The 13989-nt window shown below is 37.3% G+C and overlaps 1 protein-coding gene across 14 annotated transcripts in view; it reads left to right on the forward strand.

Annotated features, from left to right (window-relative positions):
* MAP2K5 (mitogen-activated protein kinase kinase 5) overlaps positions 1–13989 on the forward strand; it is a 248612-nt gene that overhangs the window by 48949 nt on the left and 185674 nt on the right. For all 14 annotated transcript variants that reach the window (XM_073212061.1, XM_073212064.1, XM_073212062.1 and 11 more), the window contains exon 8: positions 2749–2813. In XM_073212061.1, coding sequence (XP_073068162.1) covers positions 2749–2813 — 65 coding nt within the window. The remainder of the gene's footprint in view (positions 1–2748; positions 2814–13989) is intronic.

Here is a 13989-nt window from a genome sequence, read left to right on the forward strand (position 1 = left end):
ATCAGAGAAAGGATATTCTCAACATGTTGTTTGTCATCAATTCCTGAGCTTGGCTCTAATAGTTTTCCTTTTTAACACTTTTTTTTACATGAATAATGCTTGTATACTATATACAAGTTTGAAAACCCAAATAAACAAAAAGCAAAAGGATCTGATGTTTTTAATATAAAAATCTATCAGTCGGTTAGTTCATAGGCTGGGCAAAGATCTATAAAACTTAAATATTGTAGAAATACTTTAACCATTTTTTTTAAAATGGATGCTGTCTTTTTAAGTGACATGGTTCAAGAGCTTGTTCTTCAGAGTCACTTTTATCTTTATGAGAATCTTATTACAGTCTCCCTCATTATCTGGGGGATTCCAAATTTCCATCCTTGTATTTGCTGACACAGCGCCTAGCACGCACACGCATACAAAGCAGCCCACCCCCCAGGGCTGTCAGCCCATCCCCTGTTTTGGATGCCTACCACTTCTGGTTAGGATGGAGCACTGGGAATGCTAGTTAGGTGGCTTCTTCACTTCTCTTTCTAATCCCATGGGTTAGAAATACAGAGACTATGATGTCAGGACTGATGATTAAGGCTGCTCAGTGACATGAGCCTTCACATCTACTCTTCAGCCTTCTCTCCTTCCAAAAAAAAACCAACCCAAAATCAAGCCCACTTTAAAGTTCCTGGGTCTGTTCCAGAGTATTATTGGAATGTCTAATACCAACATGTCTTGGTATGTGTATTTTTCTGAGAGGACATTAATGGTCCTTTTACCTGGAAGGCCCTGTAGAGTGGTGGAGGGGATACAGTCACAATATTGTTACACCCTGCTTACCCTGAAATCTCAGTGCTACTAATGAAGAATTTGGACTTGAGTGAGTGAAATTCTTCTCTCCTAGAAATTTACTTCAAGGCACTTCAAATGCAGCTTGTTGGGCAAGTTAATAGTACAAATTACTTGTGAGAGTCATGTTTTGACTACCTTGAGAAATGTTTTAAAGGAATCACCCTATTTGTATCCACCAGTAGATCTGCTATTTACATACTTTCCCTTATGCCCATTGATCAAAGTAAACCCAATACCAGCTGTTGATTCAGCACCTCAAGTTACTTTGTGTGCTGCTTTTATTCCTGCTGTTTTAGTATTTGTCATTTGGTTCACAGTAATGAAGTTTCCTTGATGCCACGTCTTTTTATGTATGTTAAAAAATTTTTTTCTGCTTTAGTCATGTGAAAGTAGTGAAGAATAGAGTTTCCATCAAATAGGAAAATAGCTGCCAGTTTTTCTGACTTGTCTGTCATTTTACCTCTGACCCTAAATATAGTAATTAGCTAATTGCAAATTGCATCAATCAGGTAGTACTACAATTAAACTGGGTACTGAATTGGCCTTTACACATTAATCTGTCAGTATTCTTTTAGGGTTTGGCAAAACAACTTGGAAAGGAAGCTGTTTTTTCTGTTACCTATACTGTTTTCCTAATTATCACAGTTCTCTGAAGCTTCAACCTCAGAAATGTATAGAATAAAAATATTTCCCTTGATAAATGGAGCTTTGCTTTCTTCAACTGGTGGAAGTTTAGAGTACAGCAAAATATTTAAAGCCTTACTATAATGGTCTGAAAGCAAACTATTTTTTTTTTCAAGGTGATATTGAATTAAAAACTCCATCCATTTTCTGCCCATGCAAGGCAGTGCAATTCCCTAGAAATTGATTTTTTTTTCAAGGCTTACTATGCCTTTACTGAAGCTTTAGTTATATGGAAAATAACGCCTTTATTGAATCCACTTAGTGAGTAAAGAGTTGGCAGTTAATTTTTAAGCAACTGGACCAGTGGGTAGAAAACTACAGAATGCAACAAAAATTATCTGACCAGTCTTAAATTCATTTGAGAAATAATTATTTAGGGGGTTCTTTAAAACTACAAAACATTGTTTTGTGGACATTAGAATAATTCACTACTATTCACAATACAAAAGAGAATAGTATTTGTGGTATAATAGTTTATAGAATCTTGGGAAATGTGCATGCTGTTTTATATATTAAATTTTGAAAATGACTTTCGTTTATAAGAATCACATGCTTGTATGTTTTTCCTTTCTGTATTATAATATTTGACTATATGTGCATTTTAAAATATACTATTCGGTACTTTTCCAACAGCATAACGTGGTTTCTACCCAGTTACTGCTGTGTGCTAATTTACCATTTCCAAAGAAATGCTGTATCTCCTCTTGGAGAATTATTCATGTTATTCAGTTAGTTTGTTTAATGTTAATCATAGGGTCACCTGAGGAGTTACCGGGTGTGGGGGGGCTGATTTATTTACAAATTATATATTAGATCACTAAGTGTGTGTGTGAGTGTGTGTGTGCCTGTGTGTGTGTGTTGTCTTCCCAAGTTTGACTTTGGCTGTGTGCAGTGCTATCTGGCATTGGTTGTGTGTAGTACTGTGTTCTTACCGGTATCTCTGACCTGACCCTTCTGTGCTATGTTATATCATTCCATTTTGACACCTTTTATCAAACTTTAATGAAATGACCCAGGCAAACAAATTGTCATTAAACTTTCCATCACTTTGTCCCTTGGTATCGTCTTTTATAAATTGGACAGCAAATGTTGTATTGATCTTCTCGTTCTTGCAGCTGAACTTGAAATGACCCAGGCTGCTCGTTGTTTATGGCCCAGAGTTGCTTTTCCTTGACATTTCCATCCACAGCATGACACCCTTTTTGTTTTTCTTTCTTTCTTGTGGAGATGAATGAACAAGACATACGGTATCGAGACACACTTGGTCATGGCAATGGAGGCACAGTCTACAAGTGAGTAGTCAATTTTGTTTAAACTTTTTATCCACTTTTGCCAAATGTGGGTATCCAAGTTCTCTGTGGCAAACATTTTTAAATGACTACCAGTGCTTAGATTTTATTTCCATTTCCACATTTGACTCCAAAATTCTGCAAGGCATCTATTTTCTCAGGTATTGCTTGGAAAAGTGCATTTATATTGCCTTTTTAATATTTCTGAGTCTGCATCTCTCCCGGGTTAGCAGTTAATAGTCTACCATTAGCTAGTGTACCTTTAACTGGCCTGAAGTTTAATGCATTTTTTTTTCCCTCACCCTTTAACACCATTTTTTTTTAACTTGCTAGCCCCCTATGATAGTCTCCTGCCTGTTTACAGCTATGCCCAGTGGAAGACAAACCTTATAAATACCATTGCTTTGCCCTGTGTCAACTCTATAAGTTATTAAAAAGCCTTCTTCCTGTTGTATTTCCTTCTCTCCTCACCCTACTCCCCCTGAGAGAATTTCTACACATTGATGAATATGTTAAGTTATAAAATTCTCCCAAATTCCAGTTGCACTGATCTTACCCTAAAGGAGTGTTCATTTTCATATTAAAAAATGCTAACCATAAAAAATAGTTCTCTAGACAGGGAAGTCTTTCTCATGTAGTAGTGTAAAGTTCAAACTACATAATGTGATATGTGGTACTTAATAGTCTGCAATGGTGTATGAAAAATATTCTACTAGGAATTAAAAAATCCATACTCTGTAAGAAAGCCCTGAGGGAGTAATAAAGCTTTCCTCCAGAGAGCTGTTTTCCATATATACACTAACCCTGCATCACATTGTGATTGTGTTTTTACCTTAGCTATTTTAAAATATATATTTTTATTTTATTTTATTTTATTTTTTATATTTTTAAAATAGTAAAATAATTTACTTTTTAATTGGTTCTTAATGTTCTTAGAGCTTTAAATTCTTACTGACCCCCATGAATATAGATAAAAATTGCCCTATTGTCCTATGACTGTGAAGAGTCACGTCCTGAAATCCCCAGACAACCCTACACGTAGATGCAGCCTGGCGTAGAATTAGATTTCTCGGGTTTAGAAGCTCCTAAAGAGTCCTCTGATGCAGTCACCCACCCAGGGCTTCAGTCTTCTCTGTAGGGAGAGCTAGGATGTGAGTCCTCTCTCCTAACTATAGTCCTTTAGGACCTATGTCCACATGTTTGGATTATTTTTTCCTACAGATGATTGACTACTATGAATAGTTGGTCTGAAAGTTCAGCACTTCCACTGTAATTTAGAGAATTAAATAACAACATATTTCTTACAGTATCCCTGGGCCTTGCCCTCAAAATGTCTGAAGCCTAATATGTCTAGTGAGTTTGCGGCTACCATCGCCCCTCCCTGCGTCACACTAGCGTTTCTTCCCATGCAGCCCCCAGGACTACATAAATAGCATCTCTTCATCTTAATTTTTTCCTCCTTACTCTTATCTGACTTGATTTTTACCCTGTTCTGCAGGTTCTTGGGTTCAGGTACCCACAGAAAGGAAAGAAGGAACACCAATTTGCTTCTCTTGAGTTCCCTCTAGGGAGCAGTTTTTAAAGCCTCAACCTTTCTTTTTTAATGCTTTTATGCTAATAGCCAGATATAATAAAACCAGAAAGATTTCCAGAAACCCATTGAATTCCCTTTATTGGCTTCAAATGGAATCCAAAAGCATTCCTTAGCCTACTTCTTATTTGTGCTATGTCACCAAATGTTTAATGTTCAAGCATGTTTGTACTTTTAAATCAAAGTCCTATTGTGATTTACTGTCCTGCTTTATTCTAGAAGGGAGGAAACATAAGACCACCAAATCCCAACATAAAATTTTTATTAGAAATAATAGCCCAGATGTTAAAATTTCAGTATTTATTTTAAAACATAGGATTATTTGAAAAGGTGAGAGTAAGTCAGGAAAGTAGAAATAACATGCCCATCCACCAAGGAAAAATTACCACATGAAATCATGTTACTGTTGCTTTCTTTATTATTATTTTTAATTGTGGTAAAATACACATAAAATTTGCCATCCTAACTATTTTTAAGCCTACAATTCAATGACATTAAGTATATTCACACTGCTGGGCAACACCATCCATCTCCAGAACTCTTCTCATCTTGAAAAACTGAAGCCTTGTACCCATTAAACAATAACTCCCTGTTTGCTTGGGTGGTGTTAACTAAGAAACGGGGCTAGACATTCTCCTCTTTTTAGGGCCATGGTATCCAAGGGAACATCCTCCCACACATCCTTAGCCCAGTTCTTTCATTTGCGGGAATGCTGCAGAAACGTTAGCAATTTACCCTAAGAGTTCATTTAGCTACCATTGCTAATGCTCAATATGCATGTTGTAAGATTTAATGTTTTCAACAGTGGTTGTTTATGGAGGGTGAGTAACAGTATCAGGACCATTTTAGTACTTCATTTTATGTAGTAGATTTCTTATAAAAAGCAGACATTTCATTTATCTTATTACTTAGGTGATTCTTAAGAGGAGAGTCTGTGAAGATACCAAATTACATAACCACTTGTCATTGATCATTGGCCTTCATTTCTGCTTGGGCTTCAGTTGGTGGTGTTCTTATATCCCTGGCTTTTATTTCAATGCAAAGAGATGGTATCATCATCAAGAAATGAGAATCCACTTTACTAAAGTCTCTATAAAACTGTTTGACGTGTTATGATGGACTTTTTCCTATACTAAGTTTACCTTAATGGTGTTGACTATAAAAACTGTGATTTTTTCAGACAAAATGATTACATTACAGGCTATGCTACATAAACTAGATGAAGAAAATATTGGAAAATCTACTCATTGGTAACAAAACTGCCTAATGGGCCTATTTAATTTTTTTCTTATAAACTATAATAAAGTTAATAAATGCCAAGCAGAAGTTTAATATTTCAGTCTTATTTGCTCCACTTGATAGGATATTGTGAATTTCTAGGGATATGATATTGTGTGTAGCTGCAATCTATATTGTTTAATAGTTTATCACATTTTCATTCTTTAAGTCTAGATGTTCTCCCCGTTACACGATATGAAATTCTGGGCCCAGACATTCGAACCAAATAGTAGTTTGCATTACGTGTATAGTCCTTTGCTGAGCTATTCTCTGTATTATGATAGTGACCTAGGCAAGTAATTTTAAGTTGGATTTACTTGGATTACTAATTTGGGTAATATGAATCACAGAGTAAACATCTTAGACTAAAATATAGCCCAAGTCTAGGCAATAATTTAGGAAAAGGAATTGAATGCACTTCATTATTTATCCATTTCCCAAAGTGCTACAAGTTGCTAAAAAAAAAATATCAGCAAGGACACATATTCTATTCCCCTCTGAGAGATTAACAATGAATTTCAAAACCTGAGAAAGTAAAGGACAGTGTATTGTTGTGGTTAAGTGTGGGGGCTCTGAGTTTGAATCCTGGATCTTCTAGTAACTAGCTGTGAGACTTGGTGAAAGTTATAGTATGGCTTCTGCTTCAGTTTCCCCAGGTGTAAAATGGGGATAATAATAGTATGTATGTCATGAGATTGCTGTGAAGTTAAATAGGATGTTCTATAGAAAAGGCTTAGCAATTGACTGACACTGAATGTCAGCTACTGGTAGAAGTGATACTAAAAGCAGAAAAATCATTAAGCCCTCTGTTTCCTGTGCTTCCTTAGCCATGGGACTCTTCTTTTGAGGAACTTTCTGCAAACATCTCACAGAATTAGAATTGTGTTCAATTAACTTTAAAATTCTGTACCAGACTATGATCCATTATACTTCTATTTCCTGACAGATATGGTTTATTATATCTTACATATAATGGATTTTTTTTAAGTTTCGAAGTGTTTTCTCTATTATTGTAATTTATTGTCAGACTGCTCTAGATCAGCTGATAAAATGTTAAGTCCATTTTCTGAGGGGAAAAAGCTAGGGCTCACAGTCATGTGGCCATTCAGTGGCAAATCCAGAACTCTGCACAGCGTCTCTCTCCTTCACTACGTTTCCCCCCCCACAGTGTTGCTTCTCAAGGTCAGGCAGAGTCCGTTGTGCCTCCTTGTATTTTCCAGTGTACCCCGCGCAGTCCTAAGGACAGAATAGATGCTTTGTGACTGTTGGCTGAAAGGAGAGTGAGGCAAGTGGGGGTTTTTTCCAAGCAGGTTTTAGTAGGGCTTTTTAATTGGATCCTCCCCGTTTCTAGCTAGTTTTGGAGCCTGCATCATTTAGAGGCTGCATAATTGTTTTAGGACTTTCACCTAGAAAAATAGGAATTTCAAAACTAAGGGCATATATTTGAGTGATTAATTTTTTCTTTCAAATGCTTAAACTTTGAGTACTTAGCATCCATTAACCCAACATACTAGTTACTGTCCCCTTCTTGGACAGTATGTCACATTGGAAAGTAAGTAATTAACAAACCCGTTACTTTGGAAACATTCTGTGGTAGTCAAGGCCAGTCACTCAGATTCTGCAAAGATGCCTTCACTCTGAGCATTGTTCAATGGAGTCACTTAAGTTTTGTGTCCAGAAGTAAAGTAATATTCAACAATTAGGACTTAACGTTGTGCTAAGAAGTCAGTTATCCAACAGGCACTTCAGGATCATCTTTTAATTATTTTTTTGCTAGTGCAAATAATTCAGGCTAAGACAGATTCTCAGCTTTTTGGCCATGTATTCTAGTCTCTAGGTATTTGAAAATTAATGAATTTTCTATCTCTGCCTGCTTCCTACAGTACATGAAGAGTCTAATCTGTATTTGGGGTACAGTTTTCTCAGTGATAAGATGGTTAGAATATATGTTGCCTATACAGTGTTTTGAAGATTGGATATACACCATTATTTAAGAATTAATTTGACTATATCTAGAGACAGCAAGAAGAGGTAAGGGATAATAATTTTCAGAGGTGTCAGTGTCTCCTTCTTTCTGTTGTATCTATTTTATGAGATATTTGTTGGGCTGTAGGGTGAGGATGGGTCTCAGAGATCACGTGTACTATTAAGTTGTATTTTGTCCTTACAATATCTGTACAGGCTGACTTAAACCCAACATTTGTATTTTTGGAGCTGGAATTATATCAGTCATTTCAGTAACATGATTTATTTCATGAAAATTAGAAGCTCTGGTGGTCAGTTACATAAAATGAGAAAATACATGAATTGTTGTCTAATTAAATGCTGCTTAGTAAACAAAACATTTCAAAACATGGGATTCCTGAGGGGAAAACATAATAAAAAGAGTTCTTGATTAAAATATTTGGAACTACATAATATCCAGAAAACTTTCACCAGCCAACCTGAAGGAGCGCAGTAGGTCTGACCATCTGCATCAGTGACCCCTCCCTTATATTTTTTCCCTGTAGTGCATCTTATAAATTAAGAGTAGTTTCTAAATGGTTTTCATATTGACCCAAGAGCTAGGGTGATTCTTTGACTTATTTTAACTTTAAATTTCCAATGAAATGAAGACTTTTCCTCACAGCAAAGATCATATTTTAAACAAGCAAACAAGACAACCATCTTAATGCAAAATTAAATACTTGTATATGGCTGGATTACATTAAAGTATCATGTGACAAGCAAGGATATTAATATTTTCAGAAAATCAATGAGTATTTGTCAAATAAAATTAATTATGTATGTCTCCCTCCCTCCCTCTCTCAGCATTCCCCACTATAGGTTTGTCTCATACAATAATGTATATTGTATTGATTAGAACCTAAGGAATGAACCTGAGCTGGTGATTCTCTATATGTTTTCCACCTTTACTTCCCCCTGCACATTCCTTTGACTTCACACATGCTCATATCCATTATGGCAATGATGGATTATTGGCATTCAACCAACATGACAGGATGTTACAGGTCGCTGAGCAGGGATTTTCAGACTCTGTTTCCACCCGAATTAACTATTATTGAAATAGTTTATTGAGATTGAAGTATTGATCATTTTCTGCTAACCTTGGCTTAAGGGAAAGAAGAGGAGGCGGAGGTGTTTTTAAAAGACACTAAATTTCATTTTAAAAAATCTCATTTATTTAGCCTTTTTTTCTTCCTATTTTATAGCCCCTGTTATTTTATTGCTTTGAAAAGGGTATCTTGGCTTTATTTTTATGACAGTATAATTATACTTCAGAAATGCACTTGATTACAATGGGTAACAAAATTGTTCTAGTATATTGGTTTGGCCAATATCGCTATACAAACAACTTTTCAGTCAATTGAGTCTGGTAAAAATCAATACGTCATGGTAATATTTCAAGTGAGAATTTGCTGAATCTAAGTATTTCAACACCATCTCCTTTCAGGGAAAAATAGTTTTGAAGTGGCAAGATTTCTTTCTGATACTTATTTTAATAAAGATGCTTTCTTTATAAAGAAACTTAAAGTCCCCAGCTGAAGTGGTCTGGAATAGATAAACATGAGCACACTTGTGTTTTTACAGGTGGATAAGATCTAGTTTCCATTTGAAATCTATTCTCTGGCTGTATTCGGAGAGTATAGCATCCAGGGTGACTCCATCTTGCAGTATGTCCCCTCTGGATTCATTTCTTCAGTTCTGGGTACTGATTTACAGAGAGGAGTGGACAGTTCAGAGACCACCCCGAAGAGCCCAGAGGGTAGTAACGGCTCTGGGAATTGTGCCTGTCCAATCTTCCTTCATTTGTTTGTGGAACAGTCATGCTCTGAGTGTGTGCTGGTTTGAGGGGACTGTGCTGGCTGTTGGGGACAGCCTGGTTCTCATGAGACTTTGTTCACGTGAGTGGAGAAGCTGCGTGCACAGCTCAGTGCAGGGCTTCAGTGTCTGGGCTGCGTGTCTGTGTGTGCAGTATACAGCCCAGAGCCTGAGGAAGGAGTGATGAGTTTAGCTCCTTCCTCAGGGAGAATCGGGAAAGGCCTCATGGGGGAACTAGTGTCTGAGCTGAGGAGTGGTCAGAGGGATTGGCTGGCTTTTATCTGAGGAAGACAGAATTCAGGGGTTCCATGATAGCTGACAGAGTCTGAAGGGCACTCCTGCAGACGGAGGGACAGGTTTGCATTAAAGGCTGGCCTCAAATTTCTTGTCTTGAGCATCTGTAGGACAGTCTGCCTTTGGTTACAGTGGATGCGGTGGCCTTCTTCCTGTTCTTCCCGCTGGACTGTCCTCCTTATGGGCGATCTGAGCGGGCACCTCTGCAGGGCCCAGCACTGTGCCTTTTGTACTGTGGTCTCTCGGTCAGTGCCTTAGGGGTTAACCTCAGAGGCAGGCTCTTCACAGTCTAAGGCTGGACCAGGCAGCTGGAGGAGAAGTGAACCCTCCTACTTCAGCAGAGCTATACAGCCAAGAACCACTGAGACAAAAATTCCCACTTGACTGGACGTGAGAGGACTGCAGAGGTTACTCCCAGGTCTAAAGTTCCATAACTGAATTCGGCATTCAGCTACTGTAGATATCTTATGCCAGGGGTTGCTTGGTTTTTTCTTTCACATTTCATCTTATTGTATATTCATTTATTCATTGAACGAATACTGTCATTCTGTTGCCAAGGACTATTCTAAGCAGTTTGATCCAGTGGTGAACACGACAGACAAGCACCCTCTGCTCCGGGGCTCTCGCTAGTGGGCCAGAGGGACAGTGATCAAGGAAGTAAATACTGAAGTAAGGTGACATCAGACCTTGCAGGTGCTTAAAGAATGTAAAGTAGGTGCTTTGCAAGGCTTATCTGAGGAGGTGATATTTGAACTGAGACCCAACGGAAGGAAAGGAGCCAGGCATGGGAAATTTGGGGAGAAGAGCCTTCCAGGTAGAAGAAACCCTCTGGCAAGAGCCCTAAGATGGGCGTGAATGTGTTATGTCCAGGTGAGTGTGACTGGAGTGGAGTAAGCCTGGGGAAGAGCAAAGAGATGGGCAGGGATTGGATCTTGTAGACCTTGCTAAGTAGGTCCTTGCTGAGAAAGCAGGGTTAGTATGGTTACACCCTTTTTACCAGTGAGAACGACAAACCTTAGGAACGGTTAATTGGGATTTGACCCAGAGTTAAATCAAGACTGGAACTCAGTATCAAAACACTGAATTGTATGCCTTAAATATATACAATTTTTATGTCAATTATACCTTTGTTAAGCTGGAAAAAAAAGACTAGAATTGATGTGTTTTGACACCTAGATCAGTATTTAGGACTACTTCTCAAGCCAGGGTTCTTCTAGTTGCCATTCACTCTTTGAGTTCCCTTACTTTTGACCCAAATATTTTTGGATATAAGATACAAATTAATATATATTTCTGAAAGTCACTGATGTACCATCTCTAACTGTTAATTCTAGAGGCTTTTTAATAGATATTAAAACAACTGTTCTTGGCTGACAGAATCATTGTAATATAACTTGTTATTTGTTCTATCCTTTGGGTCTCTTTACTTATCAAAAACTTAGAATTTAATAATTGAATCCCTACATTAATTGTATGGTTATGCTAGTAGAGGTGGTACATTTCTTGATTTATAAGACACATTAATTTTTTAAGCTATTTTATAGTATCTGATGGGCTAGAAAATTGAAGTCTCTTGGCTGGCATATAACACAAGCAAATATTTGTATACCATAGCATCTAGGGTATTTACTCAAATTGCTCTTTTGGAAAATAATTCACTAGAAAGTCCAAAAGGCATTAAGTATGTATAACTTTCTGCCAGTTTTTTTTTCCCATTGCTCTGTCGTTGGTTACTTTGATAAAGAGACCATGTTTCTATTGAATTGGCACCTTACTGGAGTGAAATCTCTTTGGTTCTGATTTGTGCACTAACACTAAATCAGAGGAGCAGATTACTAAATTAGAAGGGGAAATAGCAATAGAGACTTAGACTGTGGGTATCAAGCATAGTGTTTAAACATTAATTTGCTTTTTAAGTGTGACTTTGTATTATGCTATCCTCTTAACCCTCAAATTTCCACACTTGAACGTGTCAGTATTGCAAAAGAAAGCAGGAAGGAATGCACAGTATAAGTGCTAAAAGCAGAGTTCATGGTTTTTGTTTTAATTCAAATAAGGAAATGCAAAATGTTCATGCAAAATTAGAACTTGCTTTAGGGCACAATCAATACGGCATTTTAACAAGCTTAGTGTATTTGGAAAATATGTGTTGTGTAAGATTCTCAAGTATTCTGATTCTGTTACGACTGCTAACTGTAGCACCAAATGTAACAACATGCTTAGTCAATAAACATAAAACTGATTAAACAATAACTAAATTTTCAGGAAAATTATCTAAAAACTGTGAATAAAATATATTTTTACATTGTCTCAGTGACAAAATGTATATAGGCAGTGAAATTTTACAGTGGTAGAGAAAAATAATACATAGGATAAAATTATAGAGTGAATTCGTACTGCAAACACATGTACTGGGTTACTTTTCTGTACATCACTTATTTCTTGTTCCTTTCAGCTTTTTGCGAAGGTAATTCTTGGCGATGCAGAGTAGAACAGCTGGGGTAACTGACTGAAAGGGCAAATGAGAAGCTTCCACGCTTCCCTGAAAGCCCAAGTGAAATATTTCAAGGCCCTACTGACCTCCATGCACCCAGAATGCAAGAGGGGCTCAGCATCATAGTGGTTGCATTTCCTTTTCCAAACTAGGCCACCGTCACATGCCAGGGCTTCCCCCCGCAGCATTGGAAGGTAGCTGAGTAACGTAGGCATCACTTGACCTATGAGGAAACGGAAGCACCAAAATTAATGGATTTCCCTGAGAATTCAGAGCAAGACAGGGAGAGAACCATCATCAAAACTCGTACTTTATTATTTCTTAGTGTCCCTTCCTATTAAATAATTACATTTTGGTTCTCTGAGGAATTAAAGTAAGCCGACTATGTGCAGGCCTAAGAAGTGCTGCTTGCATGCTCTACCAAATATTCTGCAGTTGTACTTGTTATTTTTTTGCATCAGGTACCTGTACCTTATAGATGAATAAACAGCTGTCTTCCTTCTTCCCTCCTTCCCTGGAACTTGCAGTCTTAGAAGTAACTGGTTAATCCAACATTAGAAATGTTAATACTCGTCTTTTTACTTCAATCACTTCAGCACATGATTCTCCAGAAATTTTATCTGTGTGTTTTTCATTGCCCAGGGTTTTGTGGGTGCATTTGTGTATGTATTTTAATCATGTTTGGAATATTACCAATGTATTTGGATGGGGATCTTTACAAAGCAGTTTTTTTTTCCTTCCACACAGACCCCTCTCCCTTTCTCCTCCCATTAATCTTACTTTAAAAAATATATGTGATATCTTTAAACCTTAATCTCCTGAATGGACCGGAGAATAACACTTTCTCCTCACTAATCTCAAAGGGTTTTGTGAAACAAAATGTTACTTTATGTTTAAAGACAATGTTCTAATACAGTTAATATATTTTTGGGAGTCACTGAAGAGATCTCAAAAAGAACGTGGTCAAATTCAGTTTAGAATTCAAACACTCCCCTTTTGTTGTCTAAAACATGGCTATTCAACATAGACATACTGTGCCATGTGCAGGGAAGTCATTCAAATTTCTTACCCGGCTTAAAGATGTCTGCCCCCGGTGGGTGGAAGGTATGTTGGTAGTGTGAGTGGTCAGTCTTTACGTTAAAGGAAAAAGTCCTTCCTGGTTTGTTTTGACCCTAGTCATGCTATGCCCATTTCGTGAAGTCTGTTATGCACAAAAGTGGACAAAATGAAGATAAAGTGCCTCTCTCCAGCCTGACAAAAGCCATTCCTTTGCAGAATGGTAGCTGCAGTGAAAGTAAATAAATGAATGGACAGCAATCACAGCCTAGTTGATGAAACTGTTCAATTAAAGCACAGGCATTTACATGGTGTAATTTCCCTAAATTGCCAATGAGCCCCTTTAGACACAACCAGTGTTCAAATTGATTTCAGCATTGATTTTGGCTGAAGCTGATAAATTTCTGCTTGTTAGTTAAAGTAATTTTGCAGAAGACTTTGTACTGCAGTATTGAAGTGTTCATTTAGCTGATGGTTAAAAGAGGAGTTATTTACCGAGGCCTCTACTGTTGTTCTGAGATGGGACAATTCCCCAATCATCTTTTACTTTTAATTTTTTAGGCTTCAGTATACCAATCAATAGGTGATTGAAACTGATTAAAACTTATCCAACCAGCTGCCTATGGCAGTTTAATTAGAAGCTG

Source organism: Manis javanica, chromosome 8 (genome assembly GCF_040802235.1).
Source record: "Manis javanica isolate MJ-LG chromosome 8, MJ_LKY, whole genome shotgun sequence".
Lineage (NCBI taxonomy): Eukaryota > Metazoa > Chordata > Mammalia > Pholidota > Manidae > Manis > Manis javanica.